This window comes from Triturus cristatus, chromosome 9, assembly GCF_964204655.1.
Source record: "Triturus cristatus chromosome 9, aTriCri1.1, whole genome shotgun sequence".
NCBI lineage: Eukaryota > Metazoa > Chordata > Amphibia > Caudata > Salamandridae > Triturus > Triturus cristatus.
This window is the reverse complement of record NC_140592.1, coordinates 1,108,553,296-1,108,574,798: the sequence shown is the minus strand read 5'-3', so window position 1 is coordinate 1,108,574,798 and position 21,503 is coordinate 1,108,553,296. Positions and strand designations below refer to the sequence as shown.

Sequence of the window (21,503 nt, the reverse complement as noted above, 5' to 3'; positions counted from 1 at the left end):
AAGACTCAATGAACGCAGTTAGTACATATCAGTGGATTTTGAAGCGAGAGTGTTTTTTTGTGTTATAGTCATTTAACGTCGCTCAACATCATAATACAGCGGTTATTTGCATAAATGAAAGAAAAGTTGACACGCTTTTCTAAGGGTAAGAGCTGTGCTCAAAACTCAGCCTTATACATTGAATGGAATGTAGTTTAAAAGTACAGGAAGTTACTCCTCGCGCTGTACGATGGGACTGACACAAAGGGGTTGATAATGTGGCGCTTGACTCCGCCTCTTCCTTTTTGCGATCTGTGAAATAACAAGATGGGTCACCAGCAGCTCTACTGGAGCCACCCGAGGAAGTTCGGACAGGGTTCCCGATCTTGGTTAGTCAGTAGTGGACGGTTGGAACTGCGGGCTTACTTGGTGCAATCAACCTCCGATTGTTTTTTCAGGCTCAGTAGAGTCGGGGGGATTGCTACGGAGGGAGCAGTAGTACTCACCCGCGTGTGGCAACTTAATGGCAGCAGACTGCGTGGCCAGTGAGGTTTCAGCGGGCGTTCTCCGGTGCCGCTCGTCCGGGCGACACTGTGGAAGAACTGACTCTCCAGTCGCCAGGCTACATGTATTACCGCTACTTGATTCTCCCACCCCAACCATTGCCCCGTTACATCACTACCTATAGTACTCGCTGTTTAGGTGCATTCTTCCCATCCGTCATATGCATCCAAACTATTCCACCAAGCACACTTACTGGCTACATGTCATTTTTGACATCCAGGGAACTACAAAAAGTAGTTTAACCAAACCGGCTGTCAAACAAATACATGCAAGAGCGCTATTTATTCAAGGTTGCGATGTTAAGTGAGCCTTTGTATTGTAAGACCTGCAGTGATTTCAAGAGGTACCAGGTGAACGCCCCTCTTGGATTTAGTAGTTCCAGTTTCAATATTTTTGTACTGCAAAGTGAAGTTTGCGATGCATTTAGTACAGAAAGGTGGTAATATAGCATATTTAGGTTTTCGTATTAGATTTCTGTTTGAAAGCTGTTGCTCGTCACTTTTGGCTATGACTTGATGGCAGCGTGCATCTGAATCAAACCTCAGATGAGCGTAACACTACGGTAACTCAAAGTAATGTATTTTTTTCTTTTTAGCCGCGTGTGCTCGAACAAGCACGGACTGATTCGCAAGTATGGTTTGAACATGTGTCGCCAGTGTTTCAGGCAGTATGCCAAAGATATCGGCTTTGTAAAGGTAAGGTAATCACACAGATAAATTTGTATTTATCTGCCATTGGCAGTCTTTGATTCGAAAATTGAAAGCGTTGGGCGTACATTGTACTAGCAGAGATGCAGGTTCCGTGTGTGTAATTTGTTGCATTAATTTTTTTCTTGTATTGTTATGCTACATGGCTGTGCGTGAGTTTGTTACATAGATCGTAACAACTACGACGTGCTGTAGGAGTCCAGCTTAGTATATGGTGCACGCTTATTTAGTGAAGCACACTGCACTTATCCAGGCAACCCGTATGGTGACTTTAGTGGTTTCAGACAATCATAGAAAGCTCTCTACGTGGTAGCTGTTGAGAGCAGCCTTCAAGCTTAGTCCAGAAGGAGTGTTAAGCAGCTTGTTTTACCAGAACTAATCATGCAGTGTAGGCTAAACGAAAAAGAACTACACAGGGTAGTTATAAAAAGTTATATTTATTATACATGCTCACTAACAAATTGGTATATCTCCTACCCGGAGATATCAACACAATACATTCATTATTTAAAAAGGAAAACAGGTAAGTAGCACAAATACATAGTGGTCTTCAGGGGGAGACTAAGCCATATACTTATAAAGTGGAATGCAAACTGCGACTGAAGTCAAGACTTGACCCAGACGACTTGAAGCTGAGGCCCCAAACAAACCACCCGAGGTAAGAACCCAGGAACCCCACAGAGGCTGTGTGCAGAGTGGAAACACATCTGCGTACTCAATGCAAGTCATTGGTAAAGTCACGGTTACAATTGTCAAGAAGCTCTTCCCAGAGGACCCTGAAGAACCCCCCATGAAAGATGGAAGGTTGGATTGTCACCCCATCTGTGGATACCCCAGGAACGAGGATACCTACGGGTGCACTGGTGTGAAGTGATGTCGCTGGCAAAGGTGAGAGTCCGGAGGAATCAATCAATCAATGCCGCAGCAAGACTCCTCACTGTTTTCTAAAAGAAATGTACACATCTCACCGGACCTCAAATCCCCGAATTGGCTACCCCTGGAAGCCAGAATTCATTTGAAGATAGCGTGTATGACGCATTAAGCCATGCACCACAAAGCACCCAGATATCTAACACAGAAGCTGACTATCTCTGGTGGGCTCAGATCTTCCAGAAGTGCAGAAAACTTATTACTAAAACCACAGAGTTTCAACAAGAAAAAAACATATAACCGTACCTTCTCAGGGATGGCACCAAGAATTTGGAATGCTTTACCACCTGAAACCAGACTTAATCCCTCTATTGTCTCCTTCAAAAAGGAAGTAAAATCAATTCTCATGGCCAAATTCACCCGAGTACGGTCCAAAGATTTGTGGTGTTCTTCTATAGCGTTGCCATTACCCGGACTAGGACAAGGGACCATCTAAGCAATTTGGACATTCCATCTTGGGGATAGCATCCCGATGTACCTGATCACTTTGCTCGTGCAACATGTTTTTGTATAGATGTTACAATTTGCCTTTTATTTATGTATAAAAACTCTATTTACTGTTAAGCGCTCTATAAAACTTTCAAAATAAATTAAAGTGTGGATTCTTGAAGAAGAGTACCTACATGCAGAGGGGAGAGTCTATGCCAATCGGGAGTGACCGCAAGCCACAGAAGACAAATGACCACCAATGGAAGATGCAGGAGAGGCGAAAGTGACCTTGTCGCTGCAGCAGGCAACGCTGTGGAAGACCAGTAGTCTTTCACGAGCTGTCCCATGTCGAAGTCGAGAACCAGGGGGTCGGTGTCCAACGGGAGCACTAACCAGCCTTGGCAACAGATGAGAAAAACTAAGAAGGTGCAGTGTCTGGATCACCAAGGTCCAGGGAACTCTCGAGGCGCAGGAGAGTCCGAGCAGGCCCTGAGCAAACAGGGGAGCCCACTGGAGCCAAAGGAGACCCTCCAGATGACCCACAGGCCAAAGGCACAGGAGTCGCAAGAGGACCTCTAGCAGCTCACCAATGATGCACGCCCGGTGCAGGGGATGCGGTGAGAACTAAGATCTTGTCAGGAAGATATGCTGGATCTTCTTGGAGCCCGTAAATTTCTGTCAAAGAGTCAACAAGCCTTGGCAATGGCAAGTCAACATGGTGCACAGGGGTGCTGTTCCAGCGGTTCTGACTAGGGATACTGGCCTCAAACTCAGTGCGGAGACATTGCAGGCCTCGAGGGAGTGTAGAACCATCACCTGTGTTGCTGGGCCTTTCAGAGTCTGGAGGATGTCGGGAACAGCAGACTGGTCAGCTTAGTTGTGGTGCCTACAGATGCAGGGGAGTGATTCCTTTACTCCAAGGGAGAATCCTTTGGGTGCCTTTGATGCCCACATCCCTGGAGAAGAACCTGGATGAAGTACAGACGCAGACGACTGGCAGGACCATGAAACCAGGAGCAGCAGGAGTCTTCCAGATGCAGTTTTGGTTCCCAAAGCGAAGTCCAAAGTGCCCAGACAGTAGATGTGGTTTAGGATCTGAATCTTGTCTCATGATGAATCTGCCGAGCCACCCATAGGTAAGCCCTTAAGTACCTAAAGGTAAGGGTTGGGATGATTCAGGGGTGCCTCCCAGAGGAGGGGCTGGACAGAGGGTAGGATACTCCCATGTTCTTTGACCAGTTTTGCACCAGAGCGGGAGCCAACGGCTCCATGAACTGGTTTCAACTGGAGTATGCAAGTAGGGCACCAAATGTGCCCTTCAATGCTGCCTGGTGGCGCTGGCAAGCGCCCCACCCATCCCACTACACTAAGTCCTGTCTGGGAGGTGGTCACACCTATCTGTGATAGGAAGCCTATTATTCCACTTTCCCCTGCTCGAGCTCAGCAGCAGGAGGGCAGAATCGTGTCTGTGGTCTGCAGCAGCACTAGCTTGCTGTTAGACCCTGAAAGGCTGGCACTGGGAATACAAGACGCCAGTACATGGGATCCTACATCCAACACTGGAACCGGTGTTGGGGTAGGATTCCAACATGTTCAATACCAAACCTGACCAGTTTCAGAACATCCAGTATATAGTTAGACCTCTCGTACTTGACGTCCACTTAATGTATAAAATGACTGACCGCACTTAAAAAGCCCAGAGAATCGACTCCGGGGTTTGTAGGGGGTGTCCTGCTCATGCAGGGCACCCTCACACTTCTAACCAAGCACCCTGCTTTCACGATTGAAACGCCTGCATTAGGGTTGACTTATAGGTTTTAAGTGCAGTGAACTCAGATATAAGGGAACCTATATCTGTTGTGAGTGGTGCTAGCACCAGCTCACACAGGCTGCAATGGCTGGCCTGTATTCACAGTTTGAGTGGTCTCTCAGGTGAACTAATACATGCTGCAGCCCACGGGAGACCCCCTGGGTACCTTAGTACCATGTACTGGGGCTTCATAAGGGTATACCAGTGGCCAATTAGGAAGGTACCAAAGTACCTACTGTTTTCAAATTTAGGGAGGAAGCACAGTGGCTGGGAGTCCTGATTAGTAGGCCATACTAGTCAAAAACGCATTGACACCAGGCAAAAAAGTGTGGGGGGGTTAACGATGCTAGAAGTATCCTACCCTTCCTACATGTGCTTTATTTAAATGTACAGTACTTGTCAAAGTAGTACGTAATTAAGTGAGCGGTAGGGATGGTGGGGGTGTGTAGTTGGGGCATATGCAAATACGGAAGCTCACAATTCTGGCTGCAGTTAATGGCCAGATTGTGAGCCATTGACGGGTAGTTATAGGTTGCAAGTAAGTGACCCGTTAGGCGTAAAGTATGAGAGCCTATTGGTCTTGGCATGTTTTCATTGAACGAATGTATCCTTCAGCCATTGTGGTTAGACCTAGCAGGGCTGACTGGTTCTTTGGCAGTCCTTGTAACAAGTATCCCTGCTGTTTTGATCCTTTCAGGCATTGGTTTCTGAGGAGGTATTGTTATGTGATTTATAAAGCATATGGCTACCTAAGAAAGGTAACCTAGAGCTAAGCTCATCACAATAAGCTATTTGCCATCAGAAGATTTATACCAGCCACATTTTTAGCAGTTTACAGAAGACTGAGCAAGGAAAAAGCTCTCAAGGTCAGAGGCAGGGAGTTCTAGAGCTTATGATCCAAATAGGTGAAAGCACAACCTCCTTGAAGGGACTTCCTTACTCTGGGAATTACGGCCAACTTGAGATTGTTTGATGGCAGAGAAAGCTCGGGTGAATATGAAGACACCAAGGATTTCAAGTAAATGGGCCCAGAGTTGGATAGACATTTGTGTATGCAGCATAGAGCTATGAATTGCACACAGTGTTCAATTGGCAGGCAGTGTAGGTCATGTAGCAGTCTAGGCGTGGAAGTAAATTTGGGTGGGATGTAGCAGATGTGCGTAGGTGTTTTGCACTGTTTGGAGCTGCTTTAGCAAAGTCTTTGAGATGTCCAGGTAGAGGATATTACCACAATCAAGCCTAGAAATAACCAGGGCCTGGATTACAGTTCTCTAGGCGGAGACGGGAAGACCTACAAGAATTTCCCTGAGCCATTTAAGAATATCTAAAGCAGGTGGCAGCAACCTTGGTGCTCTGAGGGCTCATGCCATCAAGCCAGCCCCCTAAATTCTTGACCACAGGTATTGGAGTAGTGGCGTGAACAAAGCATGTTTCCAAGATTTAGAAACAGTAACTTCTTAAAGAGATGCATTTTAAAAGTTGGGCAAGTTAATCACAGATTGAGGGGCACGCTTGCCGAACACAGAACGTGGACAGGGGTCGAGAGCAAAACCCGATTTGGTGGTAGCAAGAAGCAAAGTGAAGGTCAGCAGCTCTACGGGGTTAAATACACTAAGGCATGCCAGATAGTAATAGATGTGTGCTGGAGTAGGGTGTGTCGGAGAAAGAGGCCTGAATGTCTTTCCCTTTTCTTAAAAAGGAACCAGCTAACTCATAACACTGTTGTTGTAAGATGGAGGTAACTAACTGGATCTGAGAGTGTTTTTACTACATGGAAGAGTTTTAGGGCAGAGTTGAGGTGAATCTATTTTATCGGACTAGGAGGCTCTTACGACGCAACAATTTGTTTTGATAGTTTTTTCAAGTCGACTTGTACTTCTGTTTTTCCTCTTTACTATAGGATTTGCGCCAAGCTCTTTTCAAGCATTTACATCTTTTTGTTTACGCACAGAGAATATACCGTGGGGCTGGCGGGAGGGATGTGGTGATTCCTGCTCGTAAAATTAAGTAAAGGTAGCTCAGTAATATGAATTAAAGGTATCTAAGCCAAATCATTCAGGGTAACTCTTATAAGATGGTACAGGGTAGATCATAGATTACAAGTAGCATACATGCCATGCACAATAAATGCTCAAGCAGGTAATTTTTAGGTTTTGCCTGCACAGCGTTTGCGAATTCTATTGTATTTAATATAAATCTCAAAATTGGCTTAGATCCTACTCTTACTTTTCATTTGTCCATTTGCTTGCCACTTTTCCTCCGTTTCTATTGGTTTTAGTATACTATTTCCTGTTTGTCTTTTTCTTTTCAATGTTCCATGGCCCAAGTACTCAAATTTATCCATTTTTGTGTGGAACTTTTTTTTGGGTTTCCCCTGCAAAGCGTGTTTTTCTTTTTCTTTCTTTGAGTGCATGCCTTTTGAAGCCCATGCCTTCATTCCCGCTCCTCCTCCCACTTTCTGTTGCGTCAAACTCTCCACCAGTCCCCCCAACCACCTGACCGTCTCCCAATGTCCGATCTCTATTTAACCTGCAAACTGTCCATTATTTAACACTCCTCCCACACATTCTTTGTTTTTCCACCCTTGTCACTCTTGCAGAGACAGGTGTGAAACACACCTTCTTCAATGGCGGTAGCAATATGTTGCTTAGCAACCTTAAAAAACTTTGCGCAGGGGCCTATTGAGTTTTATTAGTGCTGGTTGTAAAGGAAGAGGTGAGTCACATACTTTACATATGTCCAGGTCAATTTGAAAAGACGAGCTCACAATCGATGCATCTTGGTTTCGGCAATAGACCGGAACATGTACTGATACACGCGTACATTTTGGACAGACAGATGGAAATTTAGAAAGTAATGCATGAAGGTGCAAATTCTTGCACTGGAAAATCTGCATGTCTTCATCCCAAATAATCTTTTAGGCCAAAAGTCTGTGACTTTACAGCTGCCCAACGCAGCTGACCGGAAGGACTGTTCAGAGAACGCGGATGATGGTGCCTATCAGGCCTTTTTCCTGATGACCAAGCACATCAATAATGTTTAGGTGCCTGACAACAGCTGGAGTTCTTGGGACTGACATCTTCTCAAAATAGTTCCTCACGTTGAAACCATCAATACGTTGAAGCATGCATGTGTCCTCTTAAGGTCTCGGCTGGCGAAAGCAGCGCGCATGCGCTGCTCTCGGCATTCGAGAGCTTCTTGGAATCAATACAGATTCCAAAGCTCAGTCTTGAAGTCCTGTTTCCTGTATGTAGGAGTTGATATCTCTGTTACAGTGCATAAGCTAAGCGTAAATTCACCGATCTAGACCCTATGGAGTCCCTGGACGTGGCTAAAAGATTATGAATTGAACAGGGTGTTACACCGAAACAGACTTAATATTTAACTGCCTGCTCCTTGAACAAATGACTGGCTGATAATGCAGAGTTGACCATGCATTTCTAAAGAACCCATTATCCACAGAGACTTCAAAGTTCAGTCGCCAGCAATTTAGGTCTGGCTTCGGTTAGGGGTGTGTTGGATAATAGACAGTAACTATCGGTGCGTTCCTACAACCAGGCAACATCTCGGTCTCAGAGAGCTGAGCAGACTCCGGCGGAAGTGTTGAGCTGTCCCCTCACACCAGATGTTTGTTGTACACCGGAGCCGTGAAATGAAGGTTGCGTTGCAAGTGGTGAGATAAGAAGGCATACACACAACACAGCACAGTGTACACAACTGACAAGACATCCACCATTAAATGTTATGAGCCGCAAATCTTAACGTTGTGAGGACAAAATTACACAATATTTCACTGTACAATTAACACAAATGAGCATCCAAGAGTGACGACCAGCCAGTCAAACCATGCTAAACCATAACTAGCATGGCATGGCCAATAGGTCTCGCATTTGGGACCTTATAAGTGTTTAGCCGTGCAACAGTTGATGTTGTTGCACCAAGGATATTGTGCTGCATAACAAACTACTTATAAGGTCCCAAAAGTGAGACCTATTGGCTATGCCAATGATTGTTTCCTTAGTGTGAGAGTTGTATAGGGAGAGAGCAAAGTTTCCATGGCTTTAGTCCTCACCTTTGTCACCAGAGCTCCTTGAAGTCACTAACTGTGCTGTAGGTGGTCAGCTTAGATCCTGTCGAGCTCAGGTAAAACTGTCCGTTCTGACCGCGACATCTGCGTTTAAGAAATCTTGCCTGGTGCCTTCCAGGCGACCGAAATGCATGCTAGGGGTTGCAAACTCCACCACGCAGAGGCTGGTGGAATTTGGCCAGAATTCCACTGGTGGTGCAAAATATATTGCCCACCCCAAATTTATTGGTGATTAATTTCCTTATTACAGTTTTATAGAAGGGCAATCCTCCATAGTCCTATACAGTTAAAATTGCACATAAATATGCACAATTATGCAGGACTACGCTGTCATATTATAAACCATCTTGATGCTGCTGAGGTTGTCATTCAAGCCTAGCAGACAATCATGGTTTTTGAATTTATTAAATAGATCTTTCTCATTTTGTATGCCATTATGTTACTGAAGTACTTCAAATAACCATAGATGGGGAACTATTACCCTAAATGGAATGTAAAAGCACGAACATCATATGACGTGCCCCGTCAACAATGAGTCCACCCTTTTTTCAATATTTATTGAAGCAGTGACTTGTGTTTGAAAAATAAAAAGTGCGCTGCTGCTATTAATAGAAGGAAACAAAATAGAGTAATCCTTATGAGAATGGTAAAGAGTAAAAACCGTTCAACCATTGTGCGGTTACATAAATTATATGCTTGCATGTTGATGCAATTATATTTTGTGCTCCTACCTTCCGCTCCCTATCCTAGTGTACCTAGGGTGGGTGAATCTGTCAGAATCCCTGTAGGGCAGTGATACTCCAAGTACGGCCTGGGGGCCGCATGCGGCCCTCCGACCTTTGGATGGGCACCCTAGGCTGCTGTTTACTCGGCACAAACATTGAAAAATGTTAACCAGCAAGCATTTAAAAGTGAATTATAGTTAAAGAAAGGGAGTAGTTAGGGTGTACTGTACCCCTTAACTTTAAGCGCACCCTTCAAAAAGAAGAAAAGTGTATTTAATTTACCATCAAAAACGTTTCATCTGATGTAGACCCCATGGAGTCCCTGGTCGTGGCTAAAAGATTATGAATTGAACAGGGTGTTACACTGAAACAGACTTAATATTTAACTGCTTGCTCCTTGAACAAATGACTGGCTGATAATGCAGAGTTGACCATGTATTTCTAAAGAACCTATTATCCAAAGAGACGTGCATTTCAAAGTTGTCGCCAGCAATTTATCACATAAGTGCTTATAGATTAATCCTTTTAGTTTTGTACTTGTTCTATTTATTTTACTTGGCCAGATTGAAAACATTTATTTAAGTCTTGCATATATATGGAGTGTCTTGTATAGTAACAGATCTCATCTGGTATTGTTTTTTGTAATTTTAATGGGGGAGGGAACCTTCATGCTTTAACAATGTTTTTTTCCATTCCTAGTTGGACTAAACTACAAAATAAATGGCTGCTGCGTGGACGTCGAAGGAAAGAGTGGCAAAGAAAGGAAAGCTGTGGAGATGCACAAAATGGACTATGCTTCCACTGTGTTTGCTTAGCATTTGCCATATTCTACATAAATGGCAGTCAAGATAAGGCTGGAATGTTGAAGAGGCTTTTTGCTTTGTGAACAGCTTGGAAATAAATGGTTGCAGTCCTACGATTTGTCTCCTTCTATTTATTTACTATACCTTTGTGCACTTCAATTTGGGACAATTTGAGAGTGAGGGTCACTTATCCTTTTAAAAAGGACCATTGCTTATTTCACACTTCAGTATTCACAAACATTAGGTAATCATGTGAAATCTGAGCTCAGACAAAGTGGGAGGACAGAAGTGGTAACTGGGGTGACAGCCTCTGGCACACTACTGGAATTGAACTTGGTAGGGAAAAAGTTGGAGACCATGCAGCCCTTTGTCAAAAGAGGACATGTTGCTTATTATACCAGATACAAGCTGCCTACTGCAAAGTGGTATTCTGCCTGCAGGCGGAAGTGCTTCCAACTGTGATGAAAATTACAGCCAGTACAGGAAGAGAAGGTGCTTGGAGTGTGCAAGTGCCTGAATGTAATTGGACGGGAGAACATGCAGTTTACCTTGTGTTCTTGCAGTTTAATCACTGGCTTTAAGTGTGCAGTTTTGTGATTTTCTAGAAAATCAAACAATTTGAAAGTTTTTAGCCAGAAGTGGATTCCTGTTTGGGGAATGCCCGAAGGAGTGAAGGCGAAAGTGGTTAGACTACGAAGGCGTGAAGGCGAAAGTGGTTAGACTACTAAGGGGCAAAAGCATCATCCCTATACTAAAAAGACATTACGAGTCAAACGCCAGGCCTTCAAGGACTTGGGAAAAGGAAAATGGGCTTCCATGCAAGAGATAGATTGAGGGGAAGAGTATTCCAAAGCTTAGATGCCGCCACAGCAAAGACTCTCCCTCCCATCTTGCCCTTAAAAACCTTGGAATAACCAACCGGTTTTTACCAGCAGAACACAACTGTCTAGTAGGAATATACAGTTGAGAGCTGCTGAACTCCCTCATGTCCTGGGTTGTGAAGTGCTTTATGAAAACGCAAAAGGCCTTAAATGCAATTTGTTTGGCAGCCGGGAGCCAGTGCAGCTTCCGAATAGCAGCAGAGACTGAATGATATTTAGGATGATCCAAAACAAGCCTTGCTGCTGCATTCTGGACAAGCTGCAACTTTTCAATTGCTGTCTTATTAATGTCCAGGTAGAGTGCGTTACAATGATCCACCCTGGACAAAATAAGTGCCACCGCCGATTGTTTACACATAGGGGGAGAGAAATGGAAATACCATCCTAAGGGTCTTAATAACCCCAAAACAAACTGATACTGTCGTACTGACCTGAAGATTAAAGGACAGATTGTTGCCAACGAGGACACCAAGATTATTTTCTGAGCCAGCAGGGTTGGGACCTTGCCCAAGCATTTCTGGCCACCAGGAGTGGGTCCAAATAGATGGTTGGTTGCCAAAAATCAAAACCTCGGTTTTGTCCCCATTTAGTGGGAGGTAATTAGTTGCCATCCAGGTGGCTACAACCTGCATGTAGTTAAAATTAGTGGCGGAGGCCTCTATATCATTCGTGATAGACACAATTATCTGTGTGTCATCATCGCAGGATGATGCCTGCAGCCCAAACGATCTAATCAGTTAGGCCAGTGAGGAGTTATTAAACAAGATAGGGCTCAGGGATGAGCCCTGCGGAACCCCCACACGAGGTGGCTATGGGGTGAGAGTAAAATTGGTCCACCACCAGTGTCACACCTATCGGGAAGGATGACAGAAGCTTCACAGCTAAGTCTGAGACCCCAATTTTCTGTATGTGGCCATTTACCTTGATGGGAGAGATGGTATCGAATGCTGTGGATAGGTTTAACAGTACCAGCACCACTGCCTGCCCAGCATCACCCATGGTGTGGATGTTTTTGTCTGCTGATAGTTGTGTAGTCTCAGTCCCATGGTTACTCCTAAATCCATACTGGGAAATGTCCAGCAGATGCTGTTACAAATAAGTCACCAACAAGGCATTTAGATGTTTCTCCAGGATCTTGGCGGGAACGGGTAAGAAAGAAATAGGCCAATAGTTTTTAAATTCAGCGGGTTCTAAGTTGGATTTCTTAAGCAGAGGCTTAACAATTGCAGTTTTCCAGCTTTGAGGTTAACAGCCAGAATAAATGGCTTGATTGAGAGTTGCTGTAAGGTGGGGAATAATGATATCCCTTCCCAACTTCATCAGTTTGGGAGAGACCGGTTCAAGTGGGGAGCCTGATATGATCCTTCGAAGAAACTGTTCAGTCGGATCGAGTGAGAAAAGCAGAAAGACAATAATCCCTCTTCCTAGTCTGTAGGGGACTGGGGGCTGTGAGATTAGTCTTTTGAGCAGAAATGAGGGTCTCGGAATTCAGACTGTCCAAGGAAGAGTACATATCAAAATATTATGGAATGAAAGGATATGGCCATACAATCGCAGAAGGCCTGCGAACTCTCAGTATTGAAGGAAGCTGAAGGTATGGATAAAAGATTGATCAGTTTAAATAGATCCCTGGAGGACTTGACTGATTTGATCTTCTGATTGCAGTACAGGGATTTCTCTAGCTTAATGGCTGCTTCGTATTCTACCAGCATGGCCTTATGGTTGGCTTTTTCAAGCGGGTCATAATGTTTATGCCAAACGCGTTCTTGGTGGAGAAAAGCTTGTCTAAATATTCTCTGTGAAGCAGGGAGAGGTGGGCTTCCTCCTACATATGTAGGATTCTTTAAGGGGTGCAAGAGTTCATGGCTGCTGCAAGCCATGTTGAATACTCTAGCTGCCAGGTCAGTATCCTTATGGGTAGGATTCTTTAAGGGGTGCAAGAGAGTTCATGGCTGCTGCAAGCCATGTTGAATACTCTGTAGCTGCCAGATCAGTATCCTTATGGTCAGTCCAATTTTGATAATGAGCCCATAGAAAAGACTCCATACTTGTACCTTTCCAATTCTTTTTAAACACCTTATTAATGCCCCTTGGGGCAGTTTCATGGGGGGGCAGGGGGACAGCATGATGGTCAGACCAAGTGAGGGGAAGAGGTTCATCCACCCTAAGACAATGGTCCTTAGAGAAAATGCCATCAAGAATGAGTCCTGCATCCAGAGTAGCTGTCCTTACTAATTGTGCAAGACCGCAACATAACATCATGTCTTTAAAAACCTGTAAGACTTTACAAGAGTCGCTGGCAAAATGAAAGTTTAAATCTCCTGACATGTGAGCAAGCATGAGATAAACACGATCCGCACTACAAATCTAGCCTGGCAGAAGATGGGTAAATTGGTGCATAAATTGCCACAATATGCACCAGCACTACCACTGCAACAACTCCCAAAGTTATCTGTTGCACAAGACAAGGTGGGAATGAAACTACTCCAACGAGAGGGAATAGACACGATGGAAGATCTCTACAGCAACGGCACATTCATAGACATTGATAATCTTGCATATATCAGCAATCCAACACTGCTTTTTAAATTCACATATCCTAGATTATGAGGAGCCGTCAAAAAGCTACACCCTTCATTACCACACGAGCCACCCACCTTACAGGCACTGCAAATGATCATTACAAATCCTCATAATTACGAAATTATATGTATTGCTTCAGGCAGGGGAAGGGAGCCTAAAGCATTAGACAGGTGGAATACGCAGTTGGACATACACCCTACCGATGAGGAATCAATCGGGGAATTGTAAGCGCGCTCCTCACCCGTGAGGGTTTCAAGGCGCTGAGTGGGGAGGTCCGCAGATCTGTTTAGCCGAAGTGCCAGGAGTTTAAGGCTGGCCAGTGATGGGGTATGTTTCCATGCTCTTTCTGCGAGTCTGAGGAGTCAGCGTTCTTTGTTAAGGTTAGAGTTCAACCAGGGGTTGTATCTTTTTGACAGGATTCTTTTAGGGTGCAAGGGTGTCCATAATTTTAGACATAGAGTTGAAGTAGTGATCAGTGAGGTCATGGACATCGTTCATGAAGGAGGGCGGGAGCAGGATGTTATTACCAAGAGTCGATATAGGGTCCAAGTTAGTGTTGGGGGTGCCTCGGACCCAGTGTTTGGCTTTCATTGGTTGGCCCTTAGAAGTGATTGCCTTTTCCTTTTTGAGGAAGAAGGTGATGCAGCAGTGGTCAGTCCAATCTCGGGGGAGAACTATTCAATTTGTGTGGCGTGGTCTTTTGAAATGATTAAGTCTAGGGTAGCTCCTTTGTTATGGGTCAGGCTGTTTCAGGCTTGGGTATGGTTGAGGTCCTGGAGGAAAGATTTGAAACTGTTCACAAGAGGGTCATTGGAATTGTTCAAGTGAATATTGAAAATGCCAAGGAAAACGTGGTTGTTATGCTCTTCATTGTTAGTGGCGATAATTTCCATGATCTGTTCGATGAACGTGTGGGTTTCTCCAGGCAGGTGATAAAACGTGCGGAGGGAGCACCTGGAGTTGTTGGTGGACATGTAGCTCCTGAGGTATTCATGGGAGGGCAGGGACAGTGTGTGTGATTGTTTCATAGAGAGTGAGGATCTGTCTATGCAGGCTAGGCCACCTCCAGAGCGTCCTGAATGGTCTGTCTAATGATGTCATGACGGGCAGGGGAGGCGACGGTGTCCAGAATAGGAGTAGAGGATTAATTCAACCAGGTTTCAGTGACCATTAGGATGTCTAGGTCCTGGTTAAGTATAGGATCAGCTACGTCAGCTGCGTATTTCACGGCTGAGCGACAGTTTAGTAATGCACATTTCAGGGTTGCTTTAGAGGTAGTGGAGGACGTACGTCAGATGGGAACTAGTGTTGGGTATGTTTTATCACTAAACCTAGTCCTACGATGGGGTGAGTGATAAGTCATGATTTTTGTAGCCGGAAGAGTGTGAATGGCTGGTGCAAGGTTGTAGGTGTCAAGGAGGAAGAGTATATCGTCGCTTGATAGCTGTCTAACCTATTTGGTCGGGAGGAGAGGTTAAGGTTGGGTGAGGATCTCCGGCGAGGGTGTGAGATCTCAGTCTAGGCAGTGATAGGGTCAGAGTGGTAGTTAGAGATTAGGGAGTTGTTAGTCTGGAGGTGAGTAAGGTGTGAGGACCAGTGGCGTAACGAAACTTGAGGGGGCCCCCCACTCTGCATGTTATTGACGGCGGCGTAGTGTTTCAGGAATAAGTTAAACTATTGTTATTCTGGCATTAATAGGGATAGAGGGTGTAGGAAATAATGTGCTGATCGTGCAACAAACTTCCAGTCTTAAGATTAGGGTTGCCAGCTCATTATTTTGATGCCCCTACAAGACAAAAACAAGCATCACCTAAAGCTGTATTTTCAGCACTTATCTGTGCATACTTCGAACAGCAAATATAAATAGAAAACACTTTTAATTGTGTTCTAGGGCTGCCTGAATGATCCATGACTGATAATTAAAGGGAAGAAAGACAGAAAAGTCACATTACAAATGAATACATACATTTTTATTTATAACCCTATTTCGTTCAAAGACGAGGTCTTTCAGTGTCTTCAAACAACACATGGCTGGCATTTTTCTTTTGGTAACCCTACTTTATATTCCTTTTCATGAAATGCATTCTCACATTACAGCAGTAAATGTAAATTTCAAATGTAAAGAATAGGCAGAGTGGGGGCCCAGAGGGTACTGGAACCAGAAAAAAACTAAGCCTCTGTAACCAGTTTACAAAGGTATGTAAATATGCAAATGGTCTCTGGCCTCGAGGCAGTTACCTTCAACCCCCTTGCTTCTGGGCCTGGAAGCTCTGGTCACTGTGACCTGCACCCACCGTGCATGCACCATTTTAATTTATGAGGTAGGACCAAATGTTATGAGGCAACTCACTGGTGCAACCAACCCCGGCGAGAGAGTGTAATGCTGCATGTTTGCGCTACAGTGCTGATGGGGCCCCTGGAGGCTGGAAAACAGGGGCTGCTGGGGGCATAGCTGCCAAGGTTTCAGACTGACATGTGTGACTGTTGTTGATGTATGTTGGATCCCCCTGTCAGCCCTTGTCTGCCCCCTCCATCACCCCTAGTGTGCCCCCTCCATCACCCCCAGTCTGCCTCCCTCCATCACCCCCAGTCAGCCCCCCTCAATCACACCCAGTCTGTGCCCCACCACTTACAATCTACCTCTCTCCATCACTCTGTCTGCCTCCAGGTTTGATTCCCAGTCTGCCCCCTCCATTATTCCCAGCATGCTCTCGTTCATTACCCCTAATTTGTCCCTCTATCACTCTCAGTCCTCCCCCATCATTCCAAGAGAGCCCCTCCATCAGTCCTAATCTCCTTCATCGTTCCCCCTCTGTTAGAAACAGTCTGACCCTGCAGCCCTCACAGTCTTCGGGATCTGTTAGAACCGTCCCCAATTGAACCCTTGCAGTCTACACCCGACCACACCTCTGGAGCTAAGAATTGAATGTTCATATTGTGGTTTAATATACAATCTTCAACATTTCTAGAATATATTTTTTGTGTGTGTCCTGATTTCCTGACCTTATATCTGTTGTGATTGAATCAGAGTGGAGTTTTGTAAGAAAACTAGGAGGAATTGATTAATCGGGCCTTCCAAGATTAAAATAGTTTCTTCCTTATTTCGAATTGGACCACTGTTGTCTGTATCCTAACCACACCTCCCGTGGCAGAATGTGCGCCAGGGTTACTTCCTTTCGGACCCCTCCGTCACTTCCAGTATGATGGCTCTGTCACTTCGAGTCTGTTCCCATGTCAGACCCAGCTTGCCCCTACACCATTGGCTGCGGGACCCCTGCAGCATTGGCTATGATAGCCCTGTACGCTGCACCCTCCAGTGGTACCCCTGCAGCATCAGCTGTGAAACCTCTGCACGCTGCAGCCTCTCCAGTGGTACCCCTTCAGCATCGACTGTGAAACTCCTGCACGCTGCACCCTCTGCAGTGGTACCCCTGCACTCTCAGCTGTGATTTGATACCACTGAACGCTGCCCCCTCCCCAGTGGTGCGCCGTGAGCCTCTCACACATGATCCCAACTCCATGCATCGTGTTGCACAAACACTGCTTTGATTGATAACGGTAAACCCGAAAGGCCTGAGATGGGCACAGACCAGTGATCACAGTGTGAGAGCAAATGCAGAGCTAGAGACGCACTAGAGTCCACTTCACAGCAGGGACGTGGCCAGACTAAAACATTCTGTGGACATGGTGTCCTGTACACTCTCATGGTATCCTGTGCTCTATCACGGTCTCTCAACTCTCTCCTGTGGTGCCCTCGGGATGTCACAGTGTCCTCTCCTGTGGTGCTCTAGTGATGTCAGTGTCCTCTCCAGAGTAGCCATCGTGATGTCACAGGGCCCCCTTCTATGGTGTCCTCGTGCTTTCACAGTAACCTCTCCTGTGGTGCCCTGGTGATCTCACAGTGCCTTCTCAAGTGGAGCCCTCATGACATCACAGTGCCCTCCCAAGTAGAGCCCTTGTGATGTCACAGCGTCCTTTCTTTTGGTGCCCTCGTGATCTCACAATGACCTCTCCTGTGGCACCCTCATGATGTCACAGTGCCATCTCCAGTGGAGCCCTTGTGATGTCACAGTGCCCTCTCCTATGATGCCCTTGTGATGTCACAGTGCCCTGTCCTATGGTACCCCAGTGATGTCACAGTGCATGGTCCTGTGGTACTTTAGTGATCTCACAGTGCCCTCTCTGGTTCCATTGTGATGTCACAGTACTCTCTCCTCTGATGCCCTTCGGATGTCACAGTGCTATCTCACATGGTTCCTTTGTGATGTCACAGTGTACTGTCCCGTGGAACCTTAGTGATATCACAGTGCCCTCTCCTGTGGTGCCCTGTGATTTGGTACCCTAATGATGCTACAGTGCTCTGTCGTACCGCAGTGATATCACAGTGTACTGTCCTGTGGTACATTAGTGATCTCACAGTGCCCTCTACTGTGATACCCAAGTGATGTTACAGTACACTGTCCTGTGGTACCCCTGTGATGTCACAGTGCACTGTCCTGTGGTGCATTAGTGATCTCACAGTGCCCTCTCCTGTGGTGCCCTTCGGTTGCCACAGTGCTGGCTCCCATGGTTCTCATGTGATGTCACAGTGTTCTCTTCTTTAATGCCCTTGTGATGTCACAGTGCCATCTCCCATGGTTCCCTTGTGATGTCACTGGGTCCTTTCTCAAGCTGCCCTTGTTGTGTCACAGTTGTGCGACTGAGCCGTCAGCTTAAGTGTCCTTCTGTGCCCTCTCCTAAGCTATCCCTGTGCCCTCACATGGTGTGTGGTGCCCATTAGCTTTGGCTATGCCCTCTCATTGTGCTGGCATAGAGGCCCTCATGTTGCCCGTATAGTGTGACTGCACCCTCCCTCATGGTGCTCTCTCCTGTGGTGTCCTGTGGTTCTACTGTGGTTCTCATCGGGTGTGACCTGCTGAAGGGCAGTCAATTGTGTTTTCTAGGTCCACAACATATGTCTCCGCAGTGCCGATGGATCAGCATTCCCTCCACAGGGCCCAAGACCGTCAGCAGGGCAGAACAGCAAGGGCGCTCCACTGGAGTGTTTTATTGTATGCTTCATGTTGGCAGTTATGTCATGGGTGGCAGGGGCCCCCTAGGGCCATCCTGTGGAACCAAAAGCAGCCGCAACAAGAATGTTTTCTCTCCATCCTTCCCTTTTCTTGCCCTCCTCCTCCCCTCCCTCTCTGATAGCTTTCTCTCTGCCTTTCCCCTCCCACTTTCTCTCTCGCGCCATGATCCGCTTCATCTGTATTAAAAATAATAACAATAATAAAGTTCTCCTGCCCTACAGACAGTGATACCAAACGTACACGAGTGCAGGTGACCATAGCACGTGACAGTAGATACTGAAACAAGCACTGGCAAGCCAATAGAGCTTGCTTTGTTAACCTTGACTTTGCCAATGTCTTTTACCGATGCTATGCAGCATCAGAACATTTCTGATATTGTGCAGGGTTGGAGGGTGGGGGTAAAGAGGGAGTAGGGTGGGTTGGGGAGGGGGCACAACGACATGGCCACGTGATTCTGCTGTTGTGTGAATGCATGCCGAGATCTGTGGGCTATGAAAGAGGTGAACTGAAAACGTGGTCAAAGTAACCATTAAACCGATTTCCGAAACAAACATTACATTTTGAAAAGCCATGGGCCGTCCGGGCCGCACCTCGGACAGACTTACCTGCGCCGAGGCCTGGCTGCCACCTGTGCAGCTTCAGAGCAGGCAGGCACGAAGAGGGAAAGACTAGCCAGGCAGGGGAGCAGGGGCTAGTAATAATTAAATTATGCCCGGCGGCCGCAGGGTGAAAGACGGTCCTTTTCAAGACAGTCTCTAGTGTGGGTGGGTCCTGGGATGCCTCTGGTCACACACACTTTTAATTACAATGCGCATGACAATGGCCTTTCCAGCCCCACCCTCTATGCCCCAACCTGAAGACTGCGCAGACGCGGTGACATCTGCGCGCCGCGCACACGGCACACCCCTAACCCAATTTTTAAATTAAATAAAGAGCCCAGAGGCCCTGGCCTACCAGCCGTGGCGGTGAAGCCCAGGCCAGCCCTGCACACCAATGATTAATTAAGAGGCCGAGGCCCGGGCGTCCGCACCTTAATTAATGAAGAAGATGCGTGCGCACACCACCATTTAATTAATGAGGACTCTGCGGAGACTAGTGAGGGGGCCCCTGGAGCGTGGGGCCCCCCGCTACGCTGGGGCTGCAGGGGCCTGTGTTACGCCCCTGGTGAGGACCACTTGTGCTCAAGGTTGGAGGTGATAAGGACAAGTTTGAGAATGTCAGCTCGAATCAATTACAGTTCAGATTTATGGCGTCAAGCTTTGAGTCAGAGAAGAGGTTTCTAAGAGATTCTTGGTTGGGGGAGGCATTGGAGTGTAAAGGAACAGCCAGGACCACTTGAATTATGTGATTGTGCAGCTGCTGCGTCATAATCCAGAATCTACTGCATAATCTACAGATTTTAACAAAAAATGTTTCTATCTCAAATGGTTCAAAAGTTACTACAAATGCAGAGATATGGGTTGCAGCACAATGGAAGGCCCTTTGCAAAGGTTGACTGGTCACCTTATTGTTGTTTATTGCTATAGACCACTCTGATATGACTCGGAGTTGGGCCGCCTTGTAGTAGAGAAGGAAATCTGGTAGGGACAAAACCCCTGTAAGTCACGGTTTGTTTAGTATACGGTAAGCCAGCCGGGCCCTCTGCCATATAAATTTTTGTTGTCATCTACTTCAGTTCCGTAAATAACTCCCTGCCTACCGGTATTGGGAGGTCCTGTAAGAGATAGAGAAGCCGCAGCAGGGCATTCATCTTGACCGCGTTGATTCTACCTAGCCAGATGATGAATGTGGAGCCCCACCTCTTAAAGTCTGCTTTAAGCTGTCACAGCAGTGGTGGGGAAATAGGCTTTGTATAAGTCTGACAGGTATGGGGTGATTTTGATGCCCAGGTAGGTTATATCCCTGTGGCCGCATGTAAATGGCGAGGACGCTGCTATTGCCGCCATTTCCATCTGAGGAACCGTTATGTTAAGTAAGAGGGATTTCGACAGGTTAATTTTGAAGCCCGCTACTACCTCAAAGGCACTAAGCTCAGACTGGATTGCCAGAAGAGACGAACGGGGTTCCGTGACGGGTAAAAGGACGTTATCTACAAAAAAGGATACCTTATGGTCGTCTGAACCGAATGTAATCCCGTGTATCTCCAGGTTGGCCTGAACACGCGCCGCGAGAGGCTCTATGCATAGCGCAAAAAGCACGGGCAATAAGGGGTAACCCTGGCACATGCCCCGCGAGAGATTAAAAAAGTCTGAGGCCACCCCATTAACTAGGACCCAGGATCTTGGACTGTGGTAGTTCGCCTGCAACATACCCAGAAAAGTGTCCCTAAACCGTCACAGGACACACCTCAATAAGGACCAATCGACCCAGCCGAAAAGGCCTTCTCTGCGTTTTTATGTGCTTTCTCGACCAGGTGTACAATTCTGCGCAGGTGGTCGTGCATCTGGTGCCCTTTAATAAAATCCGATCTGTAAGAGAAGCATAGTTGTAGATTTTTCCCTACCTTAGGGATGAGCGTGATCAACACTTCACCCAATGAAGGGAAGTCCTGATGAAGGGTCGAAATTGCATTAAGGAGTTCTGTCAAGTGGGGTACCAATTCGCCCCAAATGTACTATAAAACACTGCACTAAAGCCATCAGGCTCCAGGGACCGTTGAAGTTTTAAGGCATCGATTGCCTTCCGAACCTCCTCATGCGTTATGAGTTGGCTGAGAGATTCGTTGGCCTCCGCAGATACCCAGGGTAGTTCAATCTGGTCCAGATAGTGGAGCTGGTCTTCCTCACCAAGAGGGTCTGCACTTTAGAATTTTATAGAATTACTGGAAGGCTCCTGTCTTCCCCTCCTCCCCATGCAGTAACACACCTGTGCCGTCAGCTATTACACTAGTATATTCCTTCTCTTTCTTGGCTTGTAACTGCCTCGCCAGTCAC

At 46.3% G+C, this 21,503-nt stretch overlaps 1 protein-coding gene and 1 long non-coding RNA gene across 2 annotated transcripts in view; one reads left to right on the top strand and one right to left on the bottom strand.

Annotated features, from left to right (window-relative positions):
* LOC146799456 (uncharacterized) overlaps nt 1–21,503 on the bottom strand; it is a 325,292-nt gene that overhangs the window by 38,884 nt on the left and 264,905 nt on the right. The window lies entirely within an intron of this gene.
* Nucleotides 212–10,147, top strand: LOC146799458 (small ribosomal subunit protein uS14). The gene is made up of 3 exons (XM_085627020.1): nt 212–368; nt 1,139–1,238; nt 9,931–10,147. Exons 1-3 carry the CDS (start codon nt 307–309, stop codon nt 9,937–9,939), a joined length of 171 nt encoding a protein of 56 aa, XP_085483146.1. The 5' UTR covers nt 212–306; the 3' UTR covers nt 9,940–10,147.

Bases quoted from the DNA above. Each gene is read 5' to 3' on its own strand.
- LOC146799458 (XM_085627020.1), top strand. From the start codon at position 307: ATGGGTCACCAGCAGCTCTACTGGAGCCACCCGAGGAAGTTCGGACAG. The intron at 369-1,138 runs GTTAGTCAGTAG...TTTTCTTTTTAG, and splicing joins GGACAGGGTTCCCGATCTTG to CCGCGTGTGCTCGAACAAGC.